This window comes from Condylura cristata, unplaced genomic scaffold, assembly GCF_000260355.1.
Source record: "Condylura cristata isolate star-nosed mole 26May11 unplaced genomic scaffold, ConCri1.0 scaffold00007, whole genome shotgun sequence".
Taxonomy (NCBI): domain Eukaryota; kingdom Metazoa; phylum Chordata; class Mammalia; order Eulipotyphla; family Talpidae; genus Condylura; species Condylura cristata.
Genome location: NW_004567108.1, coordinates 23,751,725 through 23,767,214, shown reverse-complemented (window position 1 = coordinate 23,767,214; position 15,490 = coordinate 23,751,725). Strand labels below are relative to the sequence as shown.

Sequence of the window (15,490 nt, the reverse complement as noted above, 5' to 3'; positions counted from 1 at the left end):
ACTTTAAAAATATTAAGTCGGGCCCTCCCTGGTGGCGCAGCGGGCTAAAGCACAGCACTGAGAATCTAAAGCCTCTTCCGCATGAGTTCGATCCCCGCCTGCCCCGGAGGTGACCACATGGTGTGGCAGACCTCTCCTGACCCGCCCGCTGCTCCCCTCAGCAGTGTACTTCGTCGATCTGCCTGTTCTGTTCCCCGCTCTGTCTCTGGTGAAGCCTCTCACCGCTCCTGAGCCTCTGGCCTGTACCCCAGTTCTGTATGCACAAATAAATAAATCTTTAAAAAAAAAAAATATATTAAGTCAAAAATTAACATTTTATTTCCCTACTCTGTTAATATGTAAAAACTTGGATATCTGTTTCCCAAACAGAAAATCCATTGATGTACCTTTGTACTCTATTACTACCATAATTCCTTCCAAAATTGATTTGTTTAATTTCTACATAGAGAAATAAACTTATGTGCTACAACTGCACAGCATACAACATAGGATGTGTGGCTACAGTGGGAATTACATTTCCAACTATAAAAGGATTTTTGCTCTTATATGTGAACTCATTTAGCGAAAGACAGTAAGTTGCACTAGTTTAATAGATTAGATCTAGTCATAATTCAGAAATGTATTTGAGTCCCCATCGAGGTGCAGACTAGCATTAGGATTTTGAGTAAGTTACTTAACTTGCATAAACTATAGTTTCTGTATCTATAAAATAGGAATAATATCAACTTTTCCAAAATCTTCTAAAAATTAAATGATGTACCAATGTATAAAGTGACTAATTTGGTGTTTACCAAACTAAACGTACCTTAAAAACATTTCACAATTGATTTTTTATATTTGTAAATAGGTAAGGAAAAATGAACAAATAAACAGAAATTTAACAAAAATTAATGTTGAATTCATGTTGAGTAGTATCCTTTGCAAAGTAAATATTTTACTCATATTTTCTGCAAAATAAATCCAAACTACTTGCACCTTATCAAAACTCAAAAATCAGAATGGCTAGAAGTGTTTTTTAATAGAGAAAATACTATCTTATGTAGCATGAAGAATTTGTTCTGTCCTGCATTCTCATATAAAAGATGAAATGAAAATGAACAGCTTTAATTTTTACACAGCCCAATGTACCGTGTACATGTCTATTATGGAGAGATCGACAGTTCTGAAAAGAATTAGATTGAATAGAGAATGTTCCCCTGGCTCAGAAAAAGGATAATTAAGCTTCTCTCTGCTGATGGCATGGACTTTCTAGCATATTCTAGAAGTTATAAGAAGACACCAAACATACTAGAACCTACAAGAAATGATAATAGGATCAATTATATCAAAACCCAGTCACTTTTAACCTTTTACATGTTAAAGATATTATTAATTTTCAAAAGTTTAACATGTATAATGATCTCATTATAATATGGTTTGTAAAAGTTTTACTCACAGTCTCAGGACAAGATCATTCTTCCATGCTTTATAAACCTATTTAGATGAGGATTTGGAACTTAAACAGGGATGTGTACCAATCCAAAGATGCTTTTTGAGAAAAAATTCTGTCCATGCCTAATGTCTATAGAATTGCAGAAACGAGCTGGTTCTTCTCCAGGAAAAAACTCAAGTCATTATTAAATCCCTGCCTCACCTGCTTTAAATACATACCAGGAAAAAAGGCATATGGAGTTCTTTTCAATCAACAATATAGAGTAATTGCATTTCCAGTTCTTGCCTGTGATCTTAATTTTTAATTACCTGATTAAAAATACTCCTGCAAGAAAATTAAAATTGCATCTAAAAATAAAATGAAACAAAAACACTTGGTTGTGGGTTCAGTTGGAGAAATCCCAAAAAAGAATTACTAGGAAAACTTCAGATGCAAGTTGGAAGGATAAACTCCACTTTCTGTATTTACTTAATCATCTACCCCTTCTTTCACCCCTTCCAGCTTCATAAAAACACATATTGTTATTATTTTCAGGTTTCATTTGAAGAAGAAAGATCACATAGATAAAGACCTAAAGGAGGCCCTGTATCCTACTGTGGTATATAAGTCACATGTTTAGCCAGTTTTTACATCTGTACTGTCAATAGAGAAAATAAATGTGGCAGTTTCCAATGACAAACTGTGGGCATAAGCTCTGGTTCTGGAATGATTTCTATGTCATTTACAGAATCAAAAAAGTTTAGAGTTAAGAGGAATCTTAGCTATTACTTACCTTTTGTTTCCTTAATTAGAAAAATTTCAAAGAGGTTAAATGATTTAGCTGAACACTTGACTTCCAGTAAGTGTACTTTTGGCTTTCTGAGAACAAAATAACTATAAACAGGGATTTCACCAACATTTTTTTCTTAAATAACAATTATGATTATAAAATAGTGGGTAGGGAAGGGCTGCTTAACTCTTTAATTTTTTTAGTATTTTCAAAAATGGTATAGGAAAAGATACATAATAATAAAAACTGAAACTTATTATCTTAAAGAAATTCATGATAAGTGATTAAAGACATCACTTTGAATTATTTTTCACCATTTGCTGCTTGGCATTACTTAAATCCCTGCTTCTATGAATAACTGTAATTAGAGATGTAACCAAGCTCTTTATAGTACAATGGAGGTAAGAGATACTTCCTACTAGGTTTAATCTAGTCTTTCATGCTTCTTTTACACTTTACACCCATTTTGTGTGTTTGCTTCAAAGTATTTCTTCACATTTTCTTGAGGTCACAGCTCAACTAGTAAGATTCACCTGCGGAATAGGAAGAGTAGGTGACCTGACTGCCTCCTCTCCAGCTGTGATCTGTGCTTGCCTAGTTAAGATTTATACCTTTATTTTGAAGGCCCTCTTCAAGGGAATGCACTTGCCAAACCTCCAAACGTCCTTTAAAAAAAAAGAAAGGAACTGTGAAAGGGAGGCCACCCAGCGGCAACTTCCCATTCACTGCAGATTTTAGAAACATTCCAGATACTAAAAGAAATGTATCAGTCTCTTAATCTTTTTTTCTCTCAATTTTCTCTAAATTTTGTTTGAATAAAAATTAAGAATAAACTATATAGATCACCATGAAATTTACTCTATAGTCTAAATCTCCAAGTTGCGTAGTTTTATACTAAAATAGCTAATATTCAGCTGATATCTTACTACATATAAACGACCCTGTCTTTTTAAGCATTGAGAAAAGTAACTATAAATTTCTACTCAATCACTTAACCACTCCAAATATAGAAAGAATGTTATAATGTCAGAATGGTATTGTTCTTCTAATGTAGAGGGCACCTGTATACGTGTCGATGTGAATCTGACCTACCAAATAATGAAAACTGGGTTAAAATTAAAATGTAAAGCATAAATTTCTACCTTTTAAAAAGCTATTTAATTTTGGGTCATTATGAACTAAATTAAAAAGCAAAATAATGTAGCATAAATTTTTATGACTTATAATTTCCTGAAAATTGCAAATAACTGTAAAAATACGGATTAACAATATCAATTATTGCGAAAGTTTGGATCTTAAATAGCTCTTGAAACTCTGAAACTTTACAGACTTGAAACTTTGTGAAGAAAAAAAAAGCATGTTGTCCTTTTGAAGAGTATATTACCAAATCAGAAAGATTCTGTAATACTTATAACATTTCATTATTTTCTTTGAATAAAGCAACATATGAGCTTTATACTTCTAAATGCATTATAATATTAAAACAATCTAAGTACTCCTAGAAATAAAACACTCAAAATCACATAAAAATAAATGAAAAAAGATAGGATAAAGTAAAGCATCTGTCTGCCTGGCATTTCATCATAGGAAAATAGAGAGACAGTCACAATCACCATATTTAAAAGACATTTAGAGGAAGAACCTGAATCCATGCCCAGCTACATCACTACAACTCTAGGATACTCCATTATCACAAAAGCCAGTGTTAAACTAGAATGAAATAGCATAAAAGTTGCCTTAGTCAGTTTTCTAATAAGCACAAGCAAATTATTAGTTATGAGTCACTGTCAATAATAGTGAAAACAAAGTAAAAACACTGAAAAAGCGAATTAAAAAAGAAAATGTGAAAGTGCTTGGAAATTATTTTTAGCTAATTACAAAAGTGCCTTGCATGAGTTTTTGCCATGCAGTTTAGGGGTTTATCAAGATAATATACAAAAAAAATCTAAAAATAAGAAATATACTTTTAATGAATTACTAACTGTAAGACCTTAGAAAACATTTACCTTCATAAGTCTCAGTTTTCTCATATTTAAAATATGAAAAATACAAGGATTAAATAAATTCACTTATGCAAAACTATACAAGATAGGAAGCAACTAGTGTTATTTTGATGCTAGGAAATATTCTTTCTACATATGTATGTTATAAATATAGATATGGGTATATATACATAGTATAAGTACATTTGTACACATATTATAAAGACATATTTATATGTATGTAGGGGTAGATAATTTAAATTCAGGGAAGAACAACCAATTCTAGAAAAGCAGAGGCAATTAAAAAAGCCTTAGCTCTTCAAGAACACTATAGGTATATTCATAGATAGATAAAATGATAGTTCATTAAGTCTAGCATACAAATTTTTCCAAAAATTGAAGAGGAGAATATATTCCCAAACTCATTTTAAATTGACATTGCCCTAATATCAAGGCCAGATAAGGGTATTAATAGGAGAGAAAATTACAAGTCAATCTCCCTGATGAATATAGATAAATTCTCAACCAAATAAATAGTAGCATCTGAATTCCATAGCATATTAAAAGGAACATACAGCAGGATTTATCCCTGGATGCAACGCAGCTTCAACATATGCAAATCAATAAATGTGATATACCACATTAACAGAATGAAAGATTAAAAACAAACCTACAATCCTCTTTATAGATGCAGAGAAAACATTTATTTGGTGAAATTCAAAAGCCCTTCATAATATAAAACTCTCGATAAAATGAGCATAGACAGAATACATCTCAACATAATAAAGGTCATGTCTGCCCAAACATGGGAAGAACCTAATCTCTGTCTATGGATGAATGGATAAAGAAGATACTGTACAATCTCACTTATATGAAAAACTAAAAAAACTGAACTCACAGAAACAGTAGTATGTATGGTAGTCACCAAGGACTAGAAGATAAGACAAGTAAAGAGATACTGGGCAATTGGTACAAAATTTGTTAGAAGATGAATAACTTGTGGGAAGAGAATGAATGTTTTGTGATTCTCTTCAACAATAATGTGCTTTATACTTGAAAGTTGTTTAGAGAGTAGATCTTAAAAGTTTTCATCACTGAAAGCAATGGCACTTTTGTAACTTGATGGAGATAATATGGAATGCTAAACATATAGGAGGATCAAATCAACACATTACAAATCTTAAACTTACAAAATTATATTTCAGTAAAGCTGAAAATGAGAAAGTTTAGCATACATAAAGGTCTGTTTAAGATAACAATAGATCACAAAGTAAGAATTATGAACAAAAAACCTTGAAATTGGCATTGTATAATCTTCAAGTGAGAAGTGTGCGGGATAGTTTAGAAAAAAGTAAAACAGATTACAAATAGAGTCAGTATACAGAGAATTTTTAACAGAATGTGCTATTTCCATTCTGTTTTTTTTAGGTAGTAGAGCACAACCAAGGAATAGAGGCTTTATAGTGATATAGGCCTAACGTTGAATCTTGACTTTACTTGGTAAGCTTGAGCAAATAATATAATATCTCTAGGCGTTAGATAGCACACTATATAATAGAGATAAGAAATAATGGTACTATGTTCTTGGGTGGTAAGAAGGATTAAATGAGATAATACACAATAATGTCAGACTCCACAAACTAAATGACTAAATGGGGTTATTGTTACTAAAGATATGTCTTTTCTATAGTTTCACACAAAATACCAAAGATTTGGTGAACATAAAGATAGATATACAGATTTAGCTCTCTCTATATATATATGAAAAATAATAATGTGCAAACCATTCAAGCCAATCTAGATTAAATATGAATAGAAATTATTATAATTGATTAATAAATTCCAATTATTATAATTTTGCTTACCTTAATCTGTATTTCTTTGATGAGTAAGATTTGGCATATGTGAAATATTAGTGGAAAATATGGTTGATCATTCAACTAGTTCAACAGTTCTCATAACATCTCATAACATAAATGAGGAACATTAGTAATTCCTCATTTAGTTTGCCTCCCTTTACTGTATCTAGGACAAAACCTTAAATATAATAACTGCTAAATACCTTGATAGGGTAAGTGCCCAATAAAGATGAACTGAGTTGATTTTCAGGCTATTAGAATAGTGCTATAGAATTTTTTTTTAACAGATGACAAAGCATTTAGTTCTATACTTTGAGAGAAGGTCCAAGATCATGGTGATTGACAATATGGGTACTGAAGATATAAAGACCCAAAAATGAATTGTGACTGTGTACAATGTCATTCAGGACAAGTGAGTTTGTGTAAGCTTCTTTCTTTGAAAAAATTAGGATAATAAGAAGTAGGATGTGCTTAGCATAGTACCTAAAACATGGAAAGCATTTATTTAACAAGCACTTTATACCAAAGTTCAGAAAAAGGAGCTTGAGAAAGATTAGAGCATTTAGACATGTGGAAAATGTTTTTAGGTTTTGGTGTTAACACTGACACACATAATTTTCTCTCACAAATAGAAAAACACCTCAATAGCAGCTCTTAAGTTTCCATAACAACTTACACATATTTTTAACCATATGTGTCTTTTTTGTTATAAACTATATTTAGCTGATATAAAAGTTTTATACTGAAAACATTTACAGATAATCAGATTTTTTTAAAGAATGCAAAATATAGAAAAAAGCACAGTCATGAAATGCATTTAATTTTTGTGTTATAATTAAAATGAAAATCTATTTATTTTGAGCAAATTGTAATGTTCCTAAATTAACTATGAATTATGTCATAAACTAACTTGGCTGATATATCTCTGTTCTATGATGCAGCTTCTGGAGGAAAACAAAAATAGTAAGAGAAAACAAATTGGTTGAAAATCCATATATCAGAGTAATTTGGTATTCTGACATTTTGTTAAGAAAGGTAAGTAAAAAAGATAGTGTGCTAAGGAAATTTTTATAACATCTTCAAAAATCAAAGAGAACAATTTACCAAATGATAATTTTCAAACACTTAAAAATATATTTTATGAATCTACTCAGAAATATACTTCAGGATTTTAAACAAAAGCATAACTAATCATACCTTCCAAAATAATCATTTATTTTTACCTTGAACTTTCTCCATTGGAAGAGTTAAATTGATCACAGAAGAAATAATATTATATCACAACAGTTTATTTCCTTTTTACCTTATCTTTTGAATAAAATTAGAAATTACAGGTAGCTTATTAAAAAAACTGAATATTTTTATAAAAATAATAATGGGGGCTTTTAAAAGTGCTATTACTAAAATACTGTATACCTATAACTAATTATAACATAGAATTTTATCCTTAGAATTTTACATTAGCTTCGTATTTGAATTGGCTAACAAAGTATCATAGTTTTTTTTTTAAAGTATTATAGTTTTTAACCTCCAATTTTAGTTATTACAAATTTCAACAAATTATCAACTTTTTTTTTTTTTTGCCTAATAATTCTTGAGCTTTGGAAGATGCGATGGGTCTCAAATTATATTTTTTGTTTTATATATATAATATATATATATGTGTGTGTGTATACATATATACACATACACATATATACACATACACACAGACACATACACACACAAATATGTATATGTTAGCATCACCAAGTAATTTATACAATGAAAAAATGAAACTTTTATTGGCCATATTTATGAATTACACTTCCAATCTCTTTAATAATTTAAATAACAGGAAATAAAATGCTTCCATTACTATTAGAAGGCATGAAAGAAATATATAATGGAAATTTCCATTCATTTACTTACTGATTTATTTTTAAGTTTGCGGTTAGATTAGCTAACTAAAAAATTGCTAGGAAATTAAAGGTATCAAAAGGCTTGATTTAAAACAAACAGAAATTTAAAATATCACTAACCCAAAGCATGCACTGCTCTTCTATGCTTGCTGGAGCTCTTGCTTGTTTTAATCACATGGACAGTACTTTCTTTGAACTGTAGCTCCCAAAAATTTGACAAAAAATTTGCCATTTCTTCAGTAATAGTATCCAGGTAAGTTTCTTTAATGAATTTCGCTGTTGATGATGGGGCTAAAATTTCACCCAGTGTGTTAAAATCCTCTTTTATCATTGAGTATAACTTAGGCATTGTAGTTTGATATCCATGAAGCATTATGTCTAAATTTGATTCTTTGCTGTAAGCAAAGCAGTTCTGCAGAGGTTTAGCCAACAGTTTATTCTGTATGTTTTGGTACTTGCTTATTACTTCTGATTCAGGGTAAAGAAACAAGAGTTGTTGTATGCACTGATTTTTCAACAAAATTTTTTGCTGTGAATTGTTTATTTCATTATGGCTTTGTAATTTTTTCACTAAGAAACGTCGAAGATGTAGTCTTATATCATCCCATATAGACTTTACATCCATAGAGGAATGATCTTCAACAGAATGAAGGCAAGTGGTAGAAAGGAAATGGAATGATATTCCACTCAGAGTTGATGGGAAAGAAGTGCTTCTCTGGCAGGAAAGGTTCCAAAGTAAATCCAATATCATTTCTTCTTGATTTTGTTCATTCTTCAAGAAATCTTGCTAATAAAAGTAAATAACATTAGAAAGGTGATTAACTGTAAAAGTGACATGATAAAAATAATTTCTAATGTCATGTGGTTTCATAGTTGTTCATTTCCATTAAAATCCATTCTTGGGGCTCCCTGGTAGCCTAGGGGCTAAGTCTCAGTACTATCACTTCTAAAGCCAGGGAGTTGGCCCACTGCTCCCCTCAGCACTGCCTATTCTGTTCTCCACTCTGTCTCTGATAAATTCTCTCACACTCCACCCTCCCACACCTTGGCCTACACTCCAGTTCTTCCATGCAAAAGAAAAAAATTCACTCTTGGATGCTCTTCAAGTATTTTCCTTTTTTTTGCATTTGAAATTTTAAAAGGCCAGTTTTATGTTCTGTTAAATTTCATAAAGCCCAGCTGATGAAATATGTTTTCAATTAGATTTTTAGATATATAGATGTTTTCCCTTGTTGTTATCTATTCTTGATATAACTTGAGTATGAAATCTGCAGCTTAAAAATTCTTAAGAAAGTAATAGTAAAACATCAATTGAAATGGATTCTTAAGACGAAACAAATTCAAGATCATGCCCTTAATTAATTCCTGATAGATAATTTCCATGCCTGAATGAGTACACTTCTTGTTATAAAATCCCAAATGAACATACAAAATGGAGACCTTTAAATATAGCATGTACCTAGGGGTTACTAATAGCTGTCACACTGAGAAATAAAATTGCATTCAAAGTTTTTAACTTTCACTTAAATTCCTTTTTGAGAACTATGTAAAAAAGATATTATTTTGGAAATGTATTCACAGGATATTTCGATTCTCTCTAAAGAAATGACTAACTCAAAGTGAGGGAAAAATACTCTCACAATTGGTCCACCAAAATGGCATGAAATTATACTGTTATACTTTCTGTGCTAACATACAGAAAACAATAATAGGAACAATTCTGAATAGCAAACGGACAAAAAATTACTTTCTTTTTGGACTTTAAATGATACACACACATTTCTTCACATGTTGACCTCACTAATTACGTATATTTCAGCTAAAGCTGAAATGAGCTTATATTCTCTAAGTAGCAATGAGCTGATGATAAGAAAAATGGGAGCAAGTTCAAGTAATATAAAATCATACTGACTTTAAAATATCTTACTGAGAAAAATACCACAGTTGTTATTCACAACTATGAACAACTCTTAGACAAACTCCACAAATTCACTCTCAATCATTCTGTGTTTGCAATGTTTACTTTTAATGTTCTATCTGTAATAAGTTGCAAGGCCTAACATACATATGTGTGTGTGTACACATACATATATATACTCTCTTTTTTTTAAAGATTTGTTTATTTATGCATACAAGAGTTGGGGTGCAGTCCAGAGGGATGTGGATGGGTTGTGTGGTTAAAGTGTGGGATAGGAGGCGGATAGGAGGATATAACAGAGGCAGAGTGGGGAGCAGAACAAGCAGATCTGCAGAAAAACACTGCTGAGGGGAGTAGCTGGTGATACAGGAGAGGTCTGCTGTGTCATATGGGTCAGGTCCCTGGACAGGGATTGAATTCGTCCTGCATTAGCTGTGTCTACAGCTTCATAGTACTGGGACTTAGTCCCTTGTATCACCAGAGAAACCGCATATACTCTTATTTTTTAAAAGCACTTGCTCATGTAGTCTCTATAATGAAAACTATGTGGCATACATATATAAAACCGCAACTAAAAGATAAGGACATTAAAGTACAGTATATTTAAGTTACTTTCCAAAAGTCACGTATGCTAAAGCACAGAACAGAAAGGATTCCCTGACTTCACTGTCCTCGACCATATCCTTTGTACTATACTTTAGAAAGCCAGAAGGTGCAATGGCCTTTCTGAATCTTCTCTCTCTACTTGTCATCTGTTTATTTCTTTTGATAGTTCTGGAAAAGAAATGTCCTTAGAAAGAGCTTAGGATGTCAAGCTATCAGTACCTCAACCTCATTCTTTAAATCACTCAATAACTGTAAATATTTTATCAAACAGAAAATAAAAGACTTGAGGTTTAAAATATGTGTTTAGTGTGATTGCTCCAATTTCGAAAACATTTTCTGAATAATAGCCCTAATGAGGATCTCTGTATCTTATTTAAATAGCTAGATAATTAATACGCAAAAATTTTTCTCTGTAAAAAAAAACAGATGCATGAGAAATTCCATTGGGATTGACACTTTTATCCTATAAAAATCTGATAATAGGTTGTTTTAATTTGGATCTATTTTAATAATGTGGTTATTTCCTCAATATAACATGATCAATTATGTAAAAAAAAATCTAGGTCTGGATAAACCGATCGGTCTAATGAATATGAGCAAAACTAAGGTGGCCTCTGCCCTGCAGTGAACAGAGAATGACTTATGTGTGACAGATTAAAAGATAATTAAAAGCTTTTGCTTTTAATTAAATAAGAAAGCATTATTACATCAATATTAATGAAATTCAATACACATGGCTCTTAATAGAAATTAAAGGAATAATTTTAGCCATATTTATTCTTCAAGGCTCCACCTTCAACAGATAATGGGCTTTGGGGCATATAGTCTTTTTTTTTTTCTTTTTATTAATTTGGAAACATTAAAGACATATCTACATATCTACAATAACAACCACCAAAAACCATTTTTGTCTGATTCTGTCATCCTAAGTCATCTACAACTTCAAGATATTTCCACATCTGCCCTACTCAATGCTTGATGTTTAGACAAAAACGATGCCTTTTCTTTCCTAAATTAAATCAAAACCATAGTTACAGAAATTCTGCTTTCTGGACCCTCTTTGGTGATGCACAGGCTTAATGTGCAGGCTGCAAAGCTGGCTGCAGCCGCTTCAGCACAAGTTTGATCTCAGTTAGGGAGCTGACCCACATGGCGCAGCAGACCTCTCTTGACTGCCTGCTGCTCTCCACAGCAGTGTACTTAGTTGATCGGCCTGTGCTGCTCCAGGCTCTGTCTCTGGTGAATCCTCTCACTTACTCTGCACCCCTAGCCTGTACCCAAGTTCTGTATGCTTTACAAAAAAAAAAAAGAAAGAAAGAAATCCTGCTTTGTAACTATTGGGTTTTGTTTTGTTTTTTGAAACTGCTTTTGTAAGCTAGCAATCCCTGATCAAAACGATATAGACGTAACTAAATAACACAGAATATGGTCAGTACCAAAGAATGGACAGAGTAATAGTCTATCTCAATTAACACTGATCTTGTCTAAATTACTGCTTTGATGATAATGCCACAGGATAGGGAAGTAGAAAATTACAGACAAAGCTATTTAATCGATAAAATCAATAGGGATCTTATGTATGTATATTAATGAGTACAGTGAAAATGAGTAGTTGTGGAGAGACACAAAATGTAATAAACATGAATTTTTCCAATAGGAAATTGTGGTATGTATCAATATATCACACCACAAATTACCCAGAATTATAACAATCTCCATTTATATAAAACATTATTGATAAAAAATCATAGTAAGAAAAAAAAACACACACACAGCTTACTGGATTGTGGTGGGCATATAGATACAAAATAAAATAAAAACCTATAAATAGGGCAGGTAATATGGTCACCAAAATAAAGATTTTCTTATAGAAATGGAAAGAATTATGTTTAATTTTACCCACTCCTTGCCACTACAAAGCAAAGATATTTTTTTTACCAGTGTTTTGAGGAATTCTATCAAATCTCCATGGGGAATAGAAGGTGACTTTGATGAATTATATTTATAGTTATTTAGCCACTCAAAGCAGTCAGTAGTTGTTTGCAGCTGCACATCTGGGCATTGCTTGTTAACTTCAGACTGTATTTCTTTAATGCAAAGTTTTATGCTACAAAAAAGAAAAGAAAAAATTATTTTGGTCAGAAGAAGGCTTCATCTCATACAATCACAGCACCTGAAATGTTTATTATATGGTAAAGAACAATTAACAATGTTATGAAACACTCATATGATATGAAAACAATAAAAAGATAATGTCCATATATCTTCATTCATAATTGAAAACTAAATGCTCAGATTTTCTGGCAGTTTATATAAAATGCAACAGAGGAAATGTAAGATATCTAACTACACAGCTAGATGATTAGAAATCTTTTTTTGTTAAAACTAAAAAAAATACAGCATGAAATAATGGTCCTTCTGAGGCAGTACAGATAAAAAAAATCTACCTTTTATCTACCTGATGACAGGTAGATAAAAATCATCCGATTTTGATATCAGAAAGATATCGTATCTACTCATAGGTAAATGACCATACACTTATGAAAACTTCAATTAATGGACTAATAAGAAGTAATAAGGAAGTTACAATAAACTTATAACTTTAAAACTTGTAAAAGACATTGGCTGTATATACAACGTCTCCACTACTAAGCCATTTCCTACCATCAATCACAATTCAAATAACAAAAACCATACTGAAAAATACATATAAAAAAAAAAAGACTGGAGGAGAATAAAGCTAAAGGTTAGTATCAATTAGTTTTGAATGATGAAATTAGATCCTTAATTTTTTTCTTTTCTATATTTTCTAAATTTTAGAAGTCATAAGATGAAATTAATTTATTTTAAAAAGAACAGAAAATATATTCAACTGAAAATAACAATAATGTTTTTAAAATTCTATTAAGAGCATCCTTAGTTCTAAAACTAAGCAGATATGATGTTATTTTAATTTTCATGTAAAAATCTGTGCATCATTATTGTAAATGTTTGCAGGTAAATTAGTGACCTGAAGCAGAATGTCATCTGTGGAGCCACAAGGACATGACATATTACTACCACCTGATGGCAGCATATCTAAACTGCAAGGAGGCTTATAAATAACAAAGTTCTTTTGAAGCTGAATCCCCTTACTCAAAATTGATAACTCTGCATTTGTCATTTAACCATGTCAAGAAAGAGCTGTTAATTGAACTGCTATTACTGTTGTGAAAACATCAGCGTTATTAAGTATACATTCCACATCACAGTTTATTATTAAGACCCATGTCATATTAAGACTTCAGTATTCATCAAGTGTGACGGTCTATAAAACATGCACTGTGAAATTTTAAGGAAGACTGTTCAGGAGATTTCTGTGCATGTGTGAATTCAAACTGAATTACCTTGAAACAAATACATTCTGAGAATCAAAGAGCCTTTCCATGAAGACAGAATTTACAAGAAAAATATTTCCTCAGACCACAGGCTACTCAATTTTCTAATGAGGTCTAATTCTGGAATATTACTACATATTACATGAGAACATATCTTTCCTTAGTTTACACAACCCCTTCTATGGACTGAGATGTTATGGGATGCCCTATGCACATACATTGACTCTAGAAACCTTTATCAAAGGTTTTTATTATAATATCCTAAAGTGCCTCATTCAATGAAACCTAAGAGATTACAGCAATGTGAATTGGAAAGGCTTGGTAGTCTACTTAAACATGTTTTAATCAGGACTTAGCTTTTAGACTAATCTCTAACATCTGAAATGGGGTAAATAACTACAATAACTACAACTTAAAAATTGGGTAAACCTCCAGAGAACTAGGTATTTCAGAAATCTGTCCAAAATCTGATGAAGTGATTCAGCTGCTGCCCTTTAGAGGACCTTCCTCAAGGAAAAAGCCCCAAACAACTTGAACTTGCTTTTAAAATCATGTGTCACAAATTTTTAAAGGTTAGAATTCATTACTTGAACTTCATTTTGTTTTTAGTTGACTGGTAGTCTTACTACCATGACATTTACCACCCACTGTGTACATATCTTATTTAAAAGTGCAATCATTTAAAGTCTGCAGAGATATTTTCTGATTGTTATACAAAAGGAACTAATCTCAAAATTGAAAATGAGTGTCAATTTGGCATGTAATCTGACAATTTATCTCTTTAATTGAGGCCAAAATTAAATTAAAAATGAATTTTAACACATCAAAGGCAACAATATTTTCATATGTGATAGTAAATTACAAATGGGGACTGAACTCTGGGGTGGGAGAAGGTTTATATTAGCCTTAGATTAGAATAATCCAAGATCTTAGTCTAGGTTTTCTGAAATAATATGGTATTGATGTGAGCTGCTTCAAATTTGTTTTGGAAGCCAGGTCAGTCGTGAAAAACTAACCAAGGTAACTCAGCAAACAAAAGTCCAGCTGGTATATTTATTATAAAATCCCAAACAATAGAATAAATGTGTGAAACATTTAAAAATAGTTGATTTCTTTCCTAGGTAGTTTAAATTTTCAAATTTAAAACATTATTTGGCTAAGCAAGGACATTTTAAAGCATTTTCTTACATTTATGTTTAATATTAAAACCTAACTGTCATCAATAGAAAAATGACTAGGTATTTTCATTTGGGGGAATACAGCTATGAAAATAAAGTAGAACATGAGCTCTTAGCATGGAAAATGTCCCAAACATAATGTCATAGGGAAAAAGGCACAAATGAATGTGAACAACATATATTATTAGAGTTTGACAACATGTCATGCAAACCAACATTTTTGGATTACAAACAGAAGCAGTTAAGTGTGAGAAAATGTGCTGGAATCAACAATGTACCTAATAAAGAGTGGGACAGAAGTAGGATGGACTGGGCAGAGGAATAAGGTGAGTTTTAGCTGTACTGGCAATGTTTTATTCCTTAAGTTGGATGGTGGACCATGAATGTCTATTATTGTACTCTTTATGTCATTTCACATGTTTTAACACTTCTTACTCATTTTGAATCCCAATGTGCTTTAATTATAAT

General features: G+C 31.5%; 1 protein-coding gene across 1 annotated transcript in view; it reads right to left on the bottom strand.

Annotated features, from left to right (window-relative positions):
* Nucleotides 1-7,847: 7,847 nt before the first annotated feature.
* Nucleotides 7,848-15,490, bottom strand: part of LOC101633696 (uncharacterized protein KIAA0825-like) — a 56,310-nt gene continuing 48,667 nt past the window's right edge. Inside the window, exons 4-5 of the mRNA XM_004678133.2 lie at nucleotides 12,406-12,574; nucleotides 7,848-8,730 (exon numbers count right to left, since the gene is read on the bottom strand). Coding sequence (XP_004678190.1) covers nucleotides 8,059-8,730; nucleotides 12,406-12,574 — 841 coding nt within the window. The 3' untranslated portion in view covers nucleotides 7,848-8,058. The remainder of the gene's footprint in view (nucleotides 8,731-12,405; nucleotides 12,575-15,490) is intronic.